The 13,415-nt window shown below is 31.7% G+C and overlaps 1 protein-coding gene across 11 annotated transcripts in view; it reads left to right on the top strand.

Annotated features, from left to right (window-relative positions):
- The window catches only part of SLC4A10 (solute carrier family 4 member 10), a 307,876-nt gene that overhangs the window by 183,768 nt on the left and 110,693 nt on the right, over positions 1 to 13,415 (top strand). For 4 of the 11 annotated variants that reach the window (XM_082691260.1, XM_082691262.1, XM_082691265.1 and 1 more), the window contains 2 exons: positions 8,336 to 8,427; positions 9,405 to 9,494. In XM_082691260.1, the coding sequence (XP_082547386.1) occupies positions 8,336 to 8,427; positions 9,405 to 9,494 (182 nt within the window). The remainder of the gene's footprint in view (positions 1 to 8,335; positions 8,428 to 9,404; positions 9,495 to 13,415) is intronic. The other 7 variants (XM_082691261.1, XM_082691267.1, XM_082691269.1 and 4 more) reach the window with 3 other exon arrangements.

Here is a 13,415-nt window from a genome sequence, read left to right as displayed (position 1 = left end):
TATAGATTCCACTGAGCATTTTGAGAATTTATGCTTTGCTTTAAATCACATCATATATTCAATGTATATTCATGTTCTAAATCACAAATTGCTTTAAAATATGCTATACATAAAAATGACAGAATAGGGATGCTTGGGTGGCTCAGTCATTAAGTATCTGCTTTCGGCTCAGGTCGTGATCCCAGGGCCCTGGGATCAAGTCCCATATCTGACTCCCTGCTCCACGGGAGGATTGCTTCTCTCTCTCCTATTCCCTCTGCTTGTGTTCCCTCTCTCGCTGTGTCTCTCTCTGTCAAATAAATAAATAAACAAAATCTTAAAAAAAAAAAAAAAAAGACAAGGTGAAGCTTTTATATTCTGAGACCTAATCTAAATGTAGTACTTTTATTAAGCTATGATACTAGAACTTACTTGGGTATGATGATATTAAAACAACAGATTCAGATATTTACTAATTTTGATATTGGGCTTATGTCTATATGATTCTGAGGACCTTATTAAAATATTTCTCTGTATGAATGTAAGCACATTTAAAAAAATTCTGCCTTCATTTGATTACTTTTAATAGAAATCATATAATAAAATGTATGTCTATAAGAAGGATATATGCTTATCTTAAAAATGCAAGGCCTGGGGGCACCTGGGTGGCTCAGTAGATTAAGCCTCTGCCTTCAGCTCTGGTCATGATCTCAGGGTCTTGGGATCAAGCCCTGCATCGGGCTCTCTGCTAGGCAGGGAGCCTGCTTTCCCGCTTCTCTCTCTGCCTGCCTCTCTGCCTACATGTGATTTCTATCCAATAAATAAATAAAATTTTTGAAAAAAAATGCAAGGCTTGTGGATTGTGAACTAGCCATAATTTGTATTTTAAATTTCACTGGGAATAATGTTTACCATAAAATTACTTTATTACATTTTATTTGTGGAGGGAAGAAGGTAATGAATTTATGGGGTGACTAATTTATTGTAATATCATGTAGACTTAGACACAACTTCTGGTAGACATGAGAAGAAATGACAGAATTATAGCCTTGAATCACAAGTCTACATCTAGACACATAGAGATATAAAGTTTTCTGAAAGGCTACTTTCTGCCTTACTGAGGCAAATGCTTAGTTTTTCTGAAACTGGAATGTGAGTAGTTCTGAAGTGATTCTGTCACCATCTGTATAATCAGCCTGTATCTAAACACGTAGAGATCTTTTTGAGGCACATATTAGGGTAATAAAAACTTGGAAACATTTCTAATAAGATTCATATACCCAATTAAGTATTGTTGTAGAGTATGCTGTCAGAAATGGTTTTCTAGCCTAGGCTTATAACACCTCCTCGTGACTCTGTTTTGCTTCTTCATACACTTTGCATAATTATGTGTGTTGAGAATTCTGAAAATATGTATAGACTTCACCAATTTAGAGAAAAATCTCCTATCCAGAAGTGAAAAAAAGTGTGAAAGACCTTTATTACTAAGGTTCTCAATCTACTTAGGAACTCTAAAAACTGACAAATTCTACATAAACAAACAAATCGAAATTCATACCCATAAATATAGATCTGACATTGTTACAGCATATGCAATGGAGATTTATTTTTTTATTTTATTTTTTATTTATTCTGTGCAGTAGTACAGAGAGATACAAAAGGATTTTAAGAAATCCAAAAAGGTGAAAATAATATTCTTATCATTTACAAAAAAATGTTTTCAGCAGAGTATTTCATGTAAAAATGGACTTTCTCTTTTAAGATTATATAATGGGAATTGAATGGGATGAGGATTTTCTAGAAAGTTGAAACCAGAAAATATTTTCCTTCCCCAGCATAGGGATAAAAATAAGCCCCCTCTTGTTTTTAATATACTTTCACTTTTGGGGCAAAACTATCAAAATTCCCTTAACAATGAACTGATATTTATGTAAAGAAGTTTAAAAGAGTGACATAGAATAAAGATTCTACTTCCTTAACTGACTTTTCCTTGAGCATTATTACTTTAGTAGTAATCCCATGAGTTAACTAAATTCACATGTTTCATTCTAAGTCTCAAATGTGGATATTCCCCCTTTTATAGATTTGATATGCATGATAGTGATTTCCTTGCTCCTCTTCTCCCCAAATCTGCACTATTTTTTGGTAACTTTTCTTTAGTGATTTGTGATAATTTGTCAGTCTCACCTCTAAATATGTTAGCTTTATTTCTTTGTATAATTTTTTTTTCTTGGTGTTTGCACATTCTCTTAAGGGCTAAGTTGCGGGATGCTATGGCTTCACCATGCATTTGAATGCCGCCATGCTGTGTTTAACTTTCACTTTTCATTAAGCATCAAAACTGTGAGAATTAAATGTCTGATTCTGATGTTTCAATAAAAAGTGACAGTTACATTTGGCAAAACAACAGCAAAAAATAATAGAAAAATAGTATCTTCTTTAACATTAAAACTTTGAAAAAGATATGGGTGGAAAGTATTCAGAATAAATATATCAAGAATAGTCAATAATTCTTTGAAACTAGAAGGACTTTCTTGAGATAAAAATAACACTTGTATTAAATGATCTGAAAAGAAAATGTATCATTATTTGTATTTATCATTCAGTTCATGCATTTGATTATGCCTTGAGACATTTGGATTACAAATCTAATATAAAATATTATTAACCAACTAATAACATTTATATATTTTAAAAGTAATTTAAGACTCAGGTGTTTGCTCAGGTGTATGTTCTTCTCATTCCACTGTGTTCCACTGATAATTCTAACTCTATTTCTTTTCCTCCACATATCTTTTCTCCTTCCTGTTACAAATACTTTCCAGTGGCAACTTTTATTTAGGATCGCAAAAGGAGTTGCAGAGCTGAAGGTCTCTAACTTACTTTCAAAACCACAGGTTACTGGAGAACATTTAGATTTAGAAGGATGGGATATGAGTTGATTCTATAGGCCTGCATAGATTCCAGCCCTTAAAATAATGTACACATGTGTATTGTGAATGACTTTTATTTATGGCTTTCGGAAATCAGTTTTATCGCTTTATAAGCACTTCTTTTACAACGCTGTACTTTTTATTTTCAGATGTGTAATGTTTTTATGTGTTGAGATAGCTATATGCTTTTATGTTTTTTTAAATACTGTTGTTTCATAAGTAAGGTACTAAAGAGTTTAAAAATTATTCCACATCATGTTTTACTTTTGAAGAAGAAAACTTAAACTTATAATTCTTAGAATTACTCGAGAGAAAACATGTTAAAAGATTCATGTAGATGTCAGAAGTAAACATTGTTATTCAATATAGGTACTTTCCATTGTTTCAAAAAAAATCAAGGTGACTTGTTAACAAAACTGATAGTTCTGTTCAGAGGCTATATTGGTTTTACTGAGTTTTGGAATATCGAGACTAGACATTAACAACAAAAATAGATCTAATATGATGTGTTTAAATTTGTTGTTTCTTATATTACATTATTTTCAGGCATATTAATTTTTCTCCAAGTTTAATTATGTGCATACCTTTTATGTTTTTAAAATGTAGCTCACCTAATCAACATTTTCTAAATACTTAGCCTTTCTTTCTTTATGTTTTCTACTCCCATGAATAAATGTATTGTTACACATGTATGTAACCTTGTCATTCATCTTTATATTTCTTTATTTTGCTCTGTCTTGTGTCTGTCTCTAACAGGCTCATCTCATCTCTGTACCTCCCTCATCTCCTACCCTTTGGGTACTCTAAATGCGTTGAAGGTTTCTGAGGTAGTGTAAATCAGCTTGGTCTCAAGGTTAATAGTAATGTACCTTTATGTCTTCATCCCAGTTTCCTTCAATACGCATGAGCTTCAGTGTATTAAACAGTAGCGAATAATGCTATACTTAAGCGATGTATTATTCTATTGAATTTGGCCAAATAGATGTTAAAATCTGCTGTTTTACAATACTTAATGTACGTAATTTATTTAAAGAAGAAGAAAACTATAGGTAAGAGCTGAAAATTAGTTAATATGATACTTTACCGACATTTTGAGACTGTATTTTACAGTTGCGTTTCTATAATGAGATGCTTTAATATACTGACATTACTTAAAATAAAAAAATAGTACTTTGACATAATTTCATGTTCCTTCCCTACAACTTTATGAAGAGGGAAATGGCTAGTCTCACAATGGACTTAATGAAAAATTTATGAAGTAACAAGTAGAATGACAGAACTTTCCTTTTCTGATTATCAGTTACTTAAATTGCTCTCAGTTTTCTCCTATGCTTGCCCCACATCTTTTATAATTTGCCCTGGAAAAAATCCATGGTCTATAATAACTTTTTTATCTAACTGATAGATGCTCCCTCATGAAAATCCAGAGAAAAAAATGAATTCATAACTCAAAGGAAAATTAATCCAATAATTATGAGTTATTGGATTAATATGAATACTATATGAATACTAATATGAATACTATATATTACGTACTTTGATTAATAAGACACATGACAAATATTAGAGTTTTGGGTTTAAGATAGTGAACTAGTTGAGTTTAAAAGCCTGGAAAAATAGGGGCATTTGGTAAAGCATGTGATACTTGTCCCTGAGGTCACAAGTTCAAGCCCCATGTTGGGTATAGAGCCGTCTTTAAAAAAATTAAATAAATTTATAAAAGCCTGGAAAATTAAACATATGTAGGATGATGTTAGGTTTCTTAAATGTTTATATTTATACTCATGATCATTTCCCAGTTAATACTAATGGTGTCCACTTTTCATTTGTTTTTGAATAATCTACTCTAAATATAATTAGGCTACTGAGTTAATAAATGTCACTTTCTCTCTCTCTCTCTCTCTTTTTTTTTGGATAGCCATATTCATGCCTCAAAATTATTTAGATATTATAATAACAGATGTGATTAAACATTGAAATGACATTTATTTATAGGATATATTAATATGGGTAGTGATCAATGGGTAAAATGAAGGTAATATAAAGAAATAAAGATATGTATGTTCAAAAGCATTGTGGCATCATGATTCAAAAGAGTATCAGAAAAATTAGCATTCATTAAACTTCCACACATATATGTGAGTGCTAAATCCTAATCTTATGCGATTTGACCTGGAGGGAAAAATATCCCAACAAATTCTTTGTTATTTTATTAGAAAACATACTCTCATTTTTGTTGAAAGTAAAATCCTATACCTGAAAATTGGCATTCTGAGAATTATTATTGTTTTAAACATCAGAGAAAATAAAGGATGCCCTTTCAGAATCTATATTTATGATTCTTCTTTCATAATAGTATTTAAGTTAATAAAAGTTGTTTTGAAATCCAAGCCCATCCCCTTCCTCTGAAAGGCAGTAATTTTTGGAATAAACTAAAGAGATCGACAAAGACTATAGTCATAAAATTTATTTGAATTTATGGAATTTTTGGCCATCCAACAGACTATACTTCATGATTTCCGTTATATACATATACTAATATATAGATAGATCTAGATATATAACAAATACAATTTATGTCCCTTAAAGGCTTCTTTTTTTTCTCAAAATAACCAAACTTGTCAGTTTAATTTTTAAATGATAATATCTATGTGTTTTTCTGCATCCTGCCAAGTTTTCAGATACTACTTTAAAGATATAAACTTTTAATGTCTGTTATTTCATTTTAACAAATTAATAAACATATCAAGAAATAAAACTTGGAGTTCCCTTTAAACTTTGCAGGACTCTTGATGTGATTAAGTATATTTATTACATTTACTACTTTATTTAACTATTACCTCTGAAGTGTAAAACATATCAAATTTGTGGTTTATATTTCTAGCATAGGTTGGTGGTTTGAATGCCTTTTTCCTATATTCTATTCACACCTCTAGAATTTAGAACTTACAAGAAATTCCCTATCATCTCCAGTATCTTCTGCTAGTTAAGTACTCTCCACTAGGTCCTTATTCATACCACTGAAAATAGTCATAGAGATACACTTCAGATCTCTTTCTGATTATCACCTTTATAAGGTAATATTTTGTAAAATTTTCATTATCTGAGAACAAAAATAAAATAGAACAATAAATCTCAAAGTGTTAGTATTTATAAGAAGAAATACAAGTGCCGATGTTTTAAAGATATCACATGAGCTGATGGTAATTTATAAAATATTCTGCTTTTAAAGTATATATATGAAAACAAAAGCTATCCAATTTATTCAGATTTTAAGTTATGGCATATTTTCTATCCAATTAAATCTCTTCAAAGTGGGTGATTTTGCATTGGGTTAACTCTCTTTTTGTATGTATTTGCTGATCGAAATAAATAATTGTCCCTTTATGCAGTTTTAGATCACATGAAATAAATTATTATAAGAAAGCCAATATATGTTTATCTCATTTTCCCCTGCCTAGAATTTCATCTCTCAACTATACGGAACATTCAGTAAATTTAGGTTTAAATATATCTAATGTTCTAATTCATGAAAATATGGTGAAATGATGTGAAACTGGTGATTGAAGACATCTGTTAGTAGCACAAATGCATTATGTAAAAGGTTTTTTTAAAATTACAGTTATTATTTTGAGAATGATAAATGAAATGGCTGCTAATGAACAGTTCACAGTCATAGCCGCACATGGCAGTTAGAAATGGGAGAATGCAAATAATTGATGCAGTTTATGTCTGTCATTTCTCTGAAGTTCATGTATCTCTTAGAATATGATATAATCAGAATTTCTGCACATGGCTGGAGGTAAATTTGTTTTAAAAACTCATTTTTAATATGCTGGCTAATGGAACATAATAATAATAAAAACAAAAATTTAAAAAACAATAAAAGTTCAATTTTAAAATCTTCACCAAATGTATTATTTTACTTTGTGTAGTGATAGCAGAGAAATACTGAAGTTTTTGGAAGAATCATAAGTTCATTATTTCTGGCAATATAGCAATTTTAAAACATAACAAAATTGTACGTATTAATGAATGACCCCTGCTTGAGAGGCTTAATCAGTCCAAAAGCAAAATTACAGTTAATATTTGAAAGCAAATTGTTAGATTTTAAGTCATTCTTGGTAATTTCTAGGTAACAAAGGGTAAGTGGGATATCAGGAAAGAATTCGAAGAAAAGGTTCTGTTCGTATATACACTAGTACTTTAGAGAAGGTTGGATAAGTAGAGATTCTAGTAGGTGGAGAAGATGAGACTAAAGGTGAACTTTGAATAAAATTGAAATTTAGGTAAGGTGTAGAGAAGAGGCAGGCAGAGAGAGGAGAGAGTATTCCTGTTGAAGGCTGAGGGGAATAGGAGCAGTTAAGTGGAGTCACTGAGTTATGGTCATAAATATAGTCAAGGCTTCAAAGCTGTGTTGCCATTAACTCATTTCACAGCAAAAGTCGTAAGTGAGGGTGGGAGGAGGTTAGGTAAAAAGAAAGATGCAAGTGAAAGTAAGCAGAACTTGTTAATTTTTACCATTTAATTGCTGAATATGGACAGATTTCAGATAAGCTGTGATTGAAAAAGATGTCTTTCATGAATAGTGGAATTTAATTACCAATTGTCACATCCCCACCTCTACTGTCCATTTAACTAACATAAGCTTCCCTATAATGGGAAAAAACTATAAAGTAATTAAGTTGCTGGTTAGTGTTAATGGAAAACTAACACAGTTCAAGTTTATTGGTCTTTTCTCATGTAGGGCAATATCAGTATACTTACATAATTGAATAGTAACAAAGATAAAATCATATTCACAGGGTCTGTACTGTGTAAGGGAAAGGTATTTCTAACTACCCCTGTCATACAGAAATCTCTAGCTGTTTTCATCAAAGCATTTTTTTCTCATTGTTTTCTTCAGGTGGAATAGAAGCTATGGATATGCTGTGTATTCAGATATATCTGAATAAATAGAAAAATATTTCCCCTTTAAAAAAATTACATTTTAAATTCTTGAGCTTAAATCATAGATGTCTATCTTTATATATATATATATATATATATATATATATATATATGTCATTTATATGTGGGTCATTAGTTATGGACAAATTTAGAACTCAATGATGTTTCAAAACCATGATTAGATTTAAATATTTTGAAGACAGTCTTCTTCATAGAGAATAACTGTTCAGCTATGGAGTTTTAACCTGAGAATTAATTGGCTTTCTTTTTCTTGACTGAATTCTCCCATTTCTATCTGTAACAGACAAATAATACTATTTGTATTGATATAGATCTATTTATATTGACCCTTCATGCTTACCTCATAAACTCATTAAGAAACCTATGTTAGCCTAGATTAATTCATATTTCACTCAATCTGTCTAGAATTATATAAGTAATTGTTTGTATTCTGTAATAACAATTTCTTTTAGCAGGTCAGGTTGTTTCTCCTCAGTCTGCTCCAGCCTGTGTGGAAAATAAAAACGATGTGAGCAGAGAAAACAGCACTGTTGACTTTAGCAAGGTAAGCTTTTCTCTCTCATTTAATAAGCCACTGAGTTATTACTAGAAATTACTACTCATTTTAAGAGGCGTGGACACAACTTTTTGCATGCACTTTTTTTGTTTGTTTGTTTCTTAGCCAAAGCTTGATACTGTTATAGATGATGTTAGCATTCAAGTTCACATGTAACATTTTGCTTATTCACAAAACCAAACGTGTAAGTTTATGTATAGAGTTCAGGTTTCAGCCACTTGGTATAATGTTTCTCTTATAGAAAAAAAGGAGAGCTGGACTTCACAGAGAATTTAACAGAAGTTTATTGCTCAAAACTATTGCTGGTTATTTTTTTTCAAAATTGTTTTTCTCCTATTTGTGGAAAAACAAACCATATGATATAAACTTCACTGTGGTGATCGAGGAAGGCCTTAGTGTAAGGAAACACTAGAATCTAGTAAGACTGAACAGAGGTTTGAATAAAAACATAGTAACAACTGACTCTGTTGAGGGATACATCTACAGAGAGACAATTCAAATGAAATCATTGACTTGAACATATTCTAAGAAAATAGAGTACATGTGATTTGGGTTAGCAAATTCCCGACAGCGTATCTGTGCTATTGTAGGCTATGGCAAACTAACACTTGACCAGGAAAAAGGAGTTTCCATATGGATGAAAAATAAAGAGGGTCAATGATTCTTTTTATCTGAGTGGCTGAAACAGTAATAACGCAGAGTGATTTTTTTTTTCCCCTGAAAGTACTTAGCACTGGCAATGACTGTAACAGTGGGAGGAGGTGGGAATAAGAGGCAGAGTAGAAGTTGTCTGCATCGAGCTTCTGAAGATGAATGGCGATCAGCTCCTTGTTGCTGTTTCAGAATGCCTCTGCCAGTGCCTAAACGGTCTAGGTCTAGTCATGTGCATGTTCTCCCTCTGGTGCCTGGTGGAGTCTCCATGGGAGCACGGTGTACCAGCTTAAGTCTGTTAATTATGCGTGCAGGGACTGGGAGGCCAACAAAAGGGGCATACTAGTCCCTGTGGGATGAAACAAAGGCATGAAAAAGGACCTCCACACCAGCAAGAGAGAGAGGTGAGGGCTTACTCGGGCTATCTTTCTACAGTGGTTCCAAGCTCATTTCACCATATGGAGGCATGTGATTCAAATATTAAAAATGTATTATTCCATCTCCGCTCCAAATAACATATCTTCTTAAAGCATTACATCTTCATTCATCTGCAAGTTGAATAAAATTGTCACAAACTGCCATACATTTAATTTCTGAAATTCTTCATTTGAAACAATATCTTAATAGCAATGACATAAAAAGTTGCTTACTTATTTATGCAGGCACTAACAGTGTAACAGGGGCACATTTAACACTCTCAAAAACAATGATAATGTATCACATCCTTTGAAATTAACCACCTTTTAACTTTTTTAAAGGATATAGCCCCTTGACACTGAATTTTACAACTCCATATCATTTTGCTTTTAGTTCTCTGACCTATCTTTGCAGCCTTCACAAATGCTTTTTCACATCTGAAAGAAAATGGATACTGTCAATCGGAGAGAGTAATCTTATCTTCAGGCTCCCCCCCCCCCCCGCCCAACAATTAGAACTACAGAGGAGAGAAAATACATAATCTTTCCTTTAATCCTTGTCTTCCTTATTGCATTTCCAATCAGTGGTCCATTTCATCTTTTAACAGGCAAGTGAAATTTCTACAGCCCTCTACTCAGTGCCAACCATCTCTATTCCTGTCTCTTGTCCATATCATGGCACATTGTAAAGAACATGGCTTTTGAGAAAGAACATCAGATCTTGAATCCTAACTCTAACATTTATAAGCAATCTGATCTTGGAGAAGTTCTCTGAAGTTCAGCTTTCTCATATGTAAACTAAGAACAATATTGCTTATTTCTAATTTTGCTGTAGAAACGAAAGGAGGTAATATACAGAGCCTGGCAGAGTGCTGAGCATATAGCAGATCATCAATAAAAAGTGGCTTTATTATTGTCATTGTTGTTGTTTTAATATTAGTTGAAATAGCATAAAAAATAACTACTAGACCAAAAATTTAATATGTTTTGGTCTCCCCTGGATATCTGGCGCCTTGAATGGTGCTTGGAATGTACTTGTTGAATGAATCCTATGAGATTTAATGTAATTCAAGCCTTTAGTTCTGGAACTTTTTCCAAGTAATACTTCTTACCTTATAACCTGGGAGGGAAGAGTAATAGGGTTTGGAAAGAACAAATATGATCTATCATTACAGAAACAAATTTTAGTGCCAGATTTTACAGGTATATGAATTAAGCATTTTTAGCCCTGATGATTTCAGTTTGGTAGTGAATTTAATGAAAGTTCAGCTAGTCTCTAGGTTACTTTGGCTATGTTAATATTTAAGCTTTATTAGGTAGGTTGCAAAACCCAGTAGAATTTTGAGATGTTAAGGGGGAAAAAAGTCTTTATTCATTTTATGTGACTTAATACTGTATCCTAGGTACATTCAATCTACATGTTTTTAACCCTTCCAATGGATAAGCTCATCAAATTTATTAATTTGGAGAATGTTTTTGAATATAAGCTGAGGTTGTCATGTTTTTGCTTCCAAAAGTGCTTTTAAAAAGCAGATGTGTCAAAAGTCTATTGCTTTTTGTTTTTTAAACTGACATGTAGAAGATGGCTATTTTAGTGTTTCCCAGGATGTTGGTGGTGTTTATTTCAAATGACCCAAAGAGAACTTCACATTATTTTCTATGTAGAAGGAACTTTCTTCTGCATCTATCTTTAGTATGTGAAACATATTACAATAAATGGATTTTCAATTCCTTGAACTGTAGGAAACCTTAGAAATCTTCTCATTTAGGAAGTGAGAAAGCTGAATTCCAGAGAGAGTTAGAGAGCTGCTCAAGATCACTAGCTTGTTAGGGTCACAACACCATTTCTCCTCAGAGAATTGCTATTAATTTTCTTGTACTTTCTATAATGGGCTTAAGACTTAAACTTTCTCCTTAAAGTCCCGTCACTGTTTCCTTCACATCTTAGCACATGGCTTGTCCAGACACTTCTTGTTCTGCCATGATCTTCTGTCCAACCTTGTTCCCTAGAGATATACCTGTTTCTCACCTGCAGCTTAAGTACCAAATGCAGAATAAAACATCTTCCCCTTCTTAGCATAAAGGTCTAAAGAGCCCAGAAGCATGGGTGTGAATCCATATTCATTAGAGTATATACCTTGATTACTTCGAAGTCCTATTCAGAGAACCAGAAAATTCTAGTTTCATTGTTCATTCCAACTGTTTGACTCCACTTAAGGATTGCCTTAGAGATATAATTCAGCCTAGTTCTTCAGAGCAGTTTTAGGTATTTGTAATTTTATAAAAGGTTAAATTATGTTTCTTAAATATGATCTCTGTTATATTAAAAGGTAGCTAGATTGTCAGGGTTCTTCTGAATAATATAATAGCCCAAATACAAAAATATAGGGCTCATGCAAGAATAACAATATATAATTGCATAATATAATAATAAATTAGATAATGTATTATATAATCTATCACTCCCAAATATATGACTATCCCAAGAGTAATATAATGTAATACGTATAATATAATGGCTATTCCAGATATATATTATTTAGCTATAAATTATTACATTTTAAATCAAAATTTGCTAAACCTGAAATTATGCTTTTTCTAAATAACAGATAAAAATTGATGATATATTAGGTATTATGTAATGCAAAAAAATTCAAATGCTAGGATCATATATTTCCTTTTGTAAAATTGGACTATTTTAGCACACTGTATAGTCCTTGATTTAATTAAATTGGATCTTAAGACATTTATTTGTATGATTGCCACCAGCCTGAGGCACAGACTTCAGTTATAGAGCTTTGGCATTTGTCTAGCAATAAATGAGTTTATAGAAACTCATTTTGGGTGTAACTTAAATTTCTCAGTAAAGTTATAATAGGTATTGCCAATATAATTCATATTTATCAACTACACATTTTCTTAAAAAGCTGTTTTCTCACTTTAAATTTTATTCCAGTGTATTAACATGTATATAATTGTTTTTTCCGTCAAGAGAAAAAAACTTAGTTGTTTACTTTCTAAGTCCCTAAAAGACCTATGAAGATATATTGTGCTTTTGTCAAAGGGCTAATAGTGTATAGGTAATCTTTTATTCCCTTCTTGAAAATTTATGCATTATTGTAAAATTGTAAAGCATTACTACTTTAAAGCATTTTCAATATGTGCATCTCTTCTAGCTACAAAAATGAAAATATGATAATAATTCCCCTGAAATTTAACCTTCTATTATTAAGGTAAATAAATACTTTGTATTTATAAATTAAAACGTGAGATTCCATTAAAGGAAAATATTTACCATGTAATATCCCAATGCATATGTTTTATGAGTTTACAAATTTATATTTGGAAATATATTTGTAGAATAAAAACTTTGAAATTTATAATATCTGTCATAATTTTTTATAGGCAGTTTTGCTTTGTTAAATAATTTTTTCTTTAAAATAGAACCTGGGTTCTATTTAATGTTTTTAGTGGAGTATTACAGATTATTTTTATGTTCAATCCTTGTGATAAAATGTGTACTTCATATAACAGGATTTATGTTTCATGGCACCCTTATCTTACAGAAAAATTAAGTAGTTATAAACCTCTAACTAGCTATGCTGAGGTCTGGATTTCAGAAAGTAACATATTTAATGTAGTCACTACATTCTGGCTATGGACTTCCTAAGGTACTCATCCTTAAATTTTTTTCATGTTAAACTTCTTAGAAAAATCTTCTCAAATCATTAAATTTGCAAAAGAAAAAAATCTTCTTAACCTCACCTGTGTTTGCCAGAGCTCTTTTCTCTTTCTCTTGGCTATCCCGACTTTGACCTTGGGCCCCCATTTCATTAACAGGAGAGCATAAAACCAATTACTAAGGCAGATAAACTCTTATTTTCCCTACAAACAGATACTCATAAAGAG

This window comes from Mustela nivalis, assembly GCF_964662115.1.
Source record: "Mustela nivalis genome assembly, chromosome: 11".
Taxonomy (NCBI): Eukaryota; Metazoa; Chordata; class Mammalia; order Carnivora; family Mustelidae; genus Mustela; species Mustela nivalis.
Note: the sequence above shows the minus strand (reverse complement) of the source record. Positions and strands in the feature narration are given on the sequence as shown.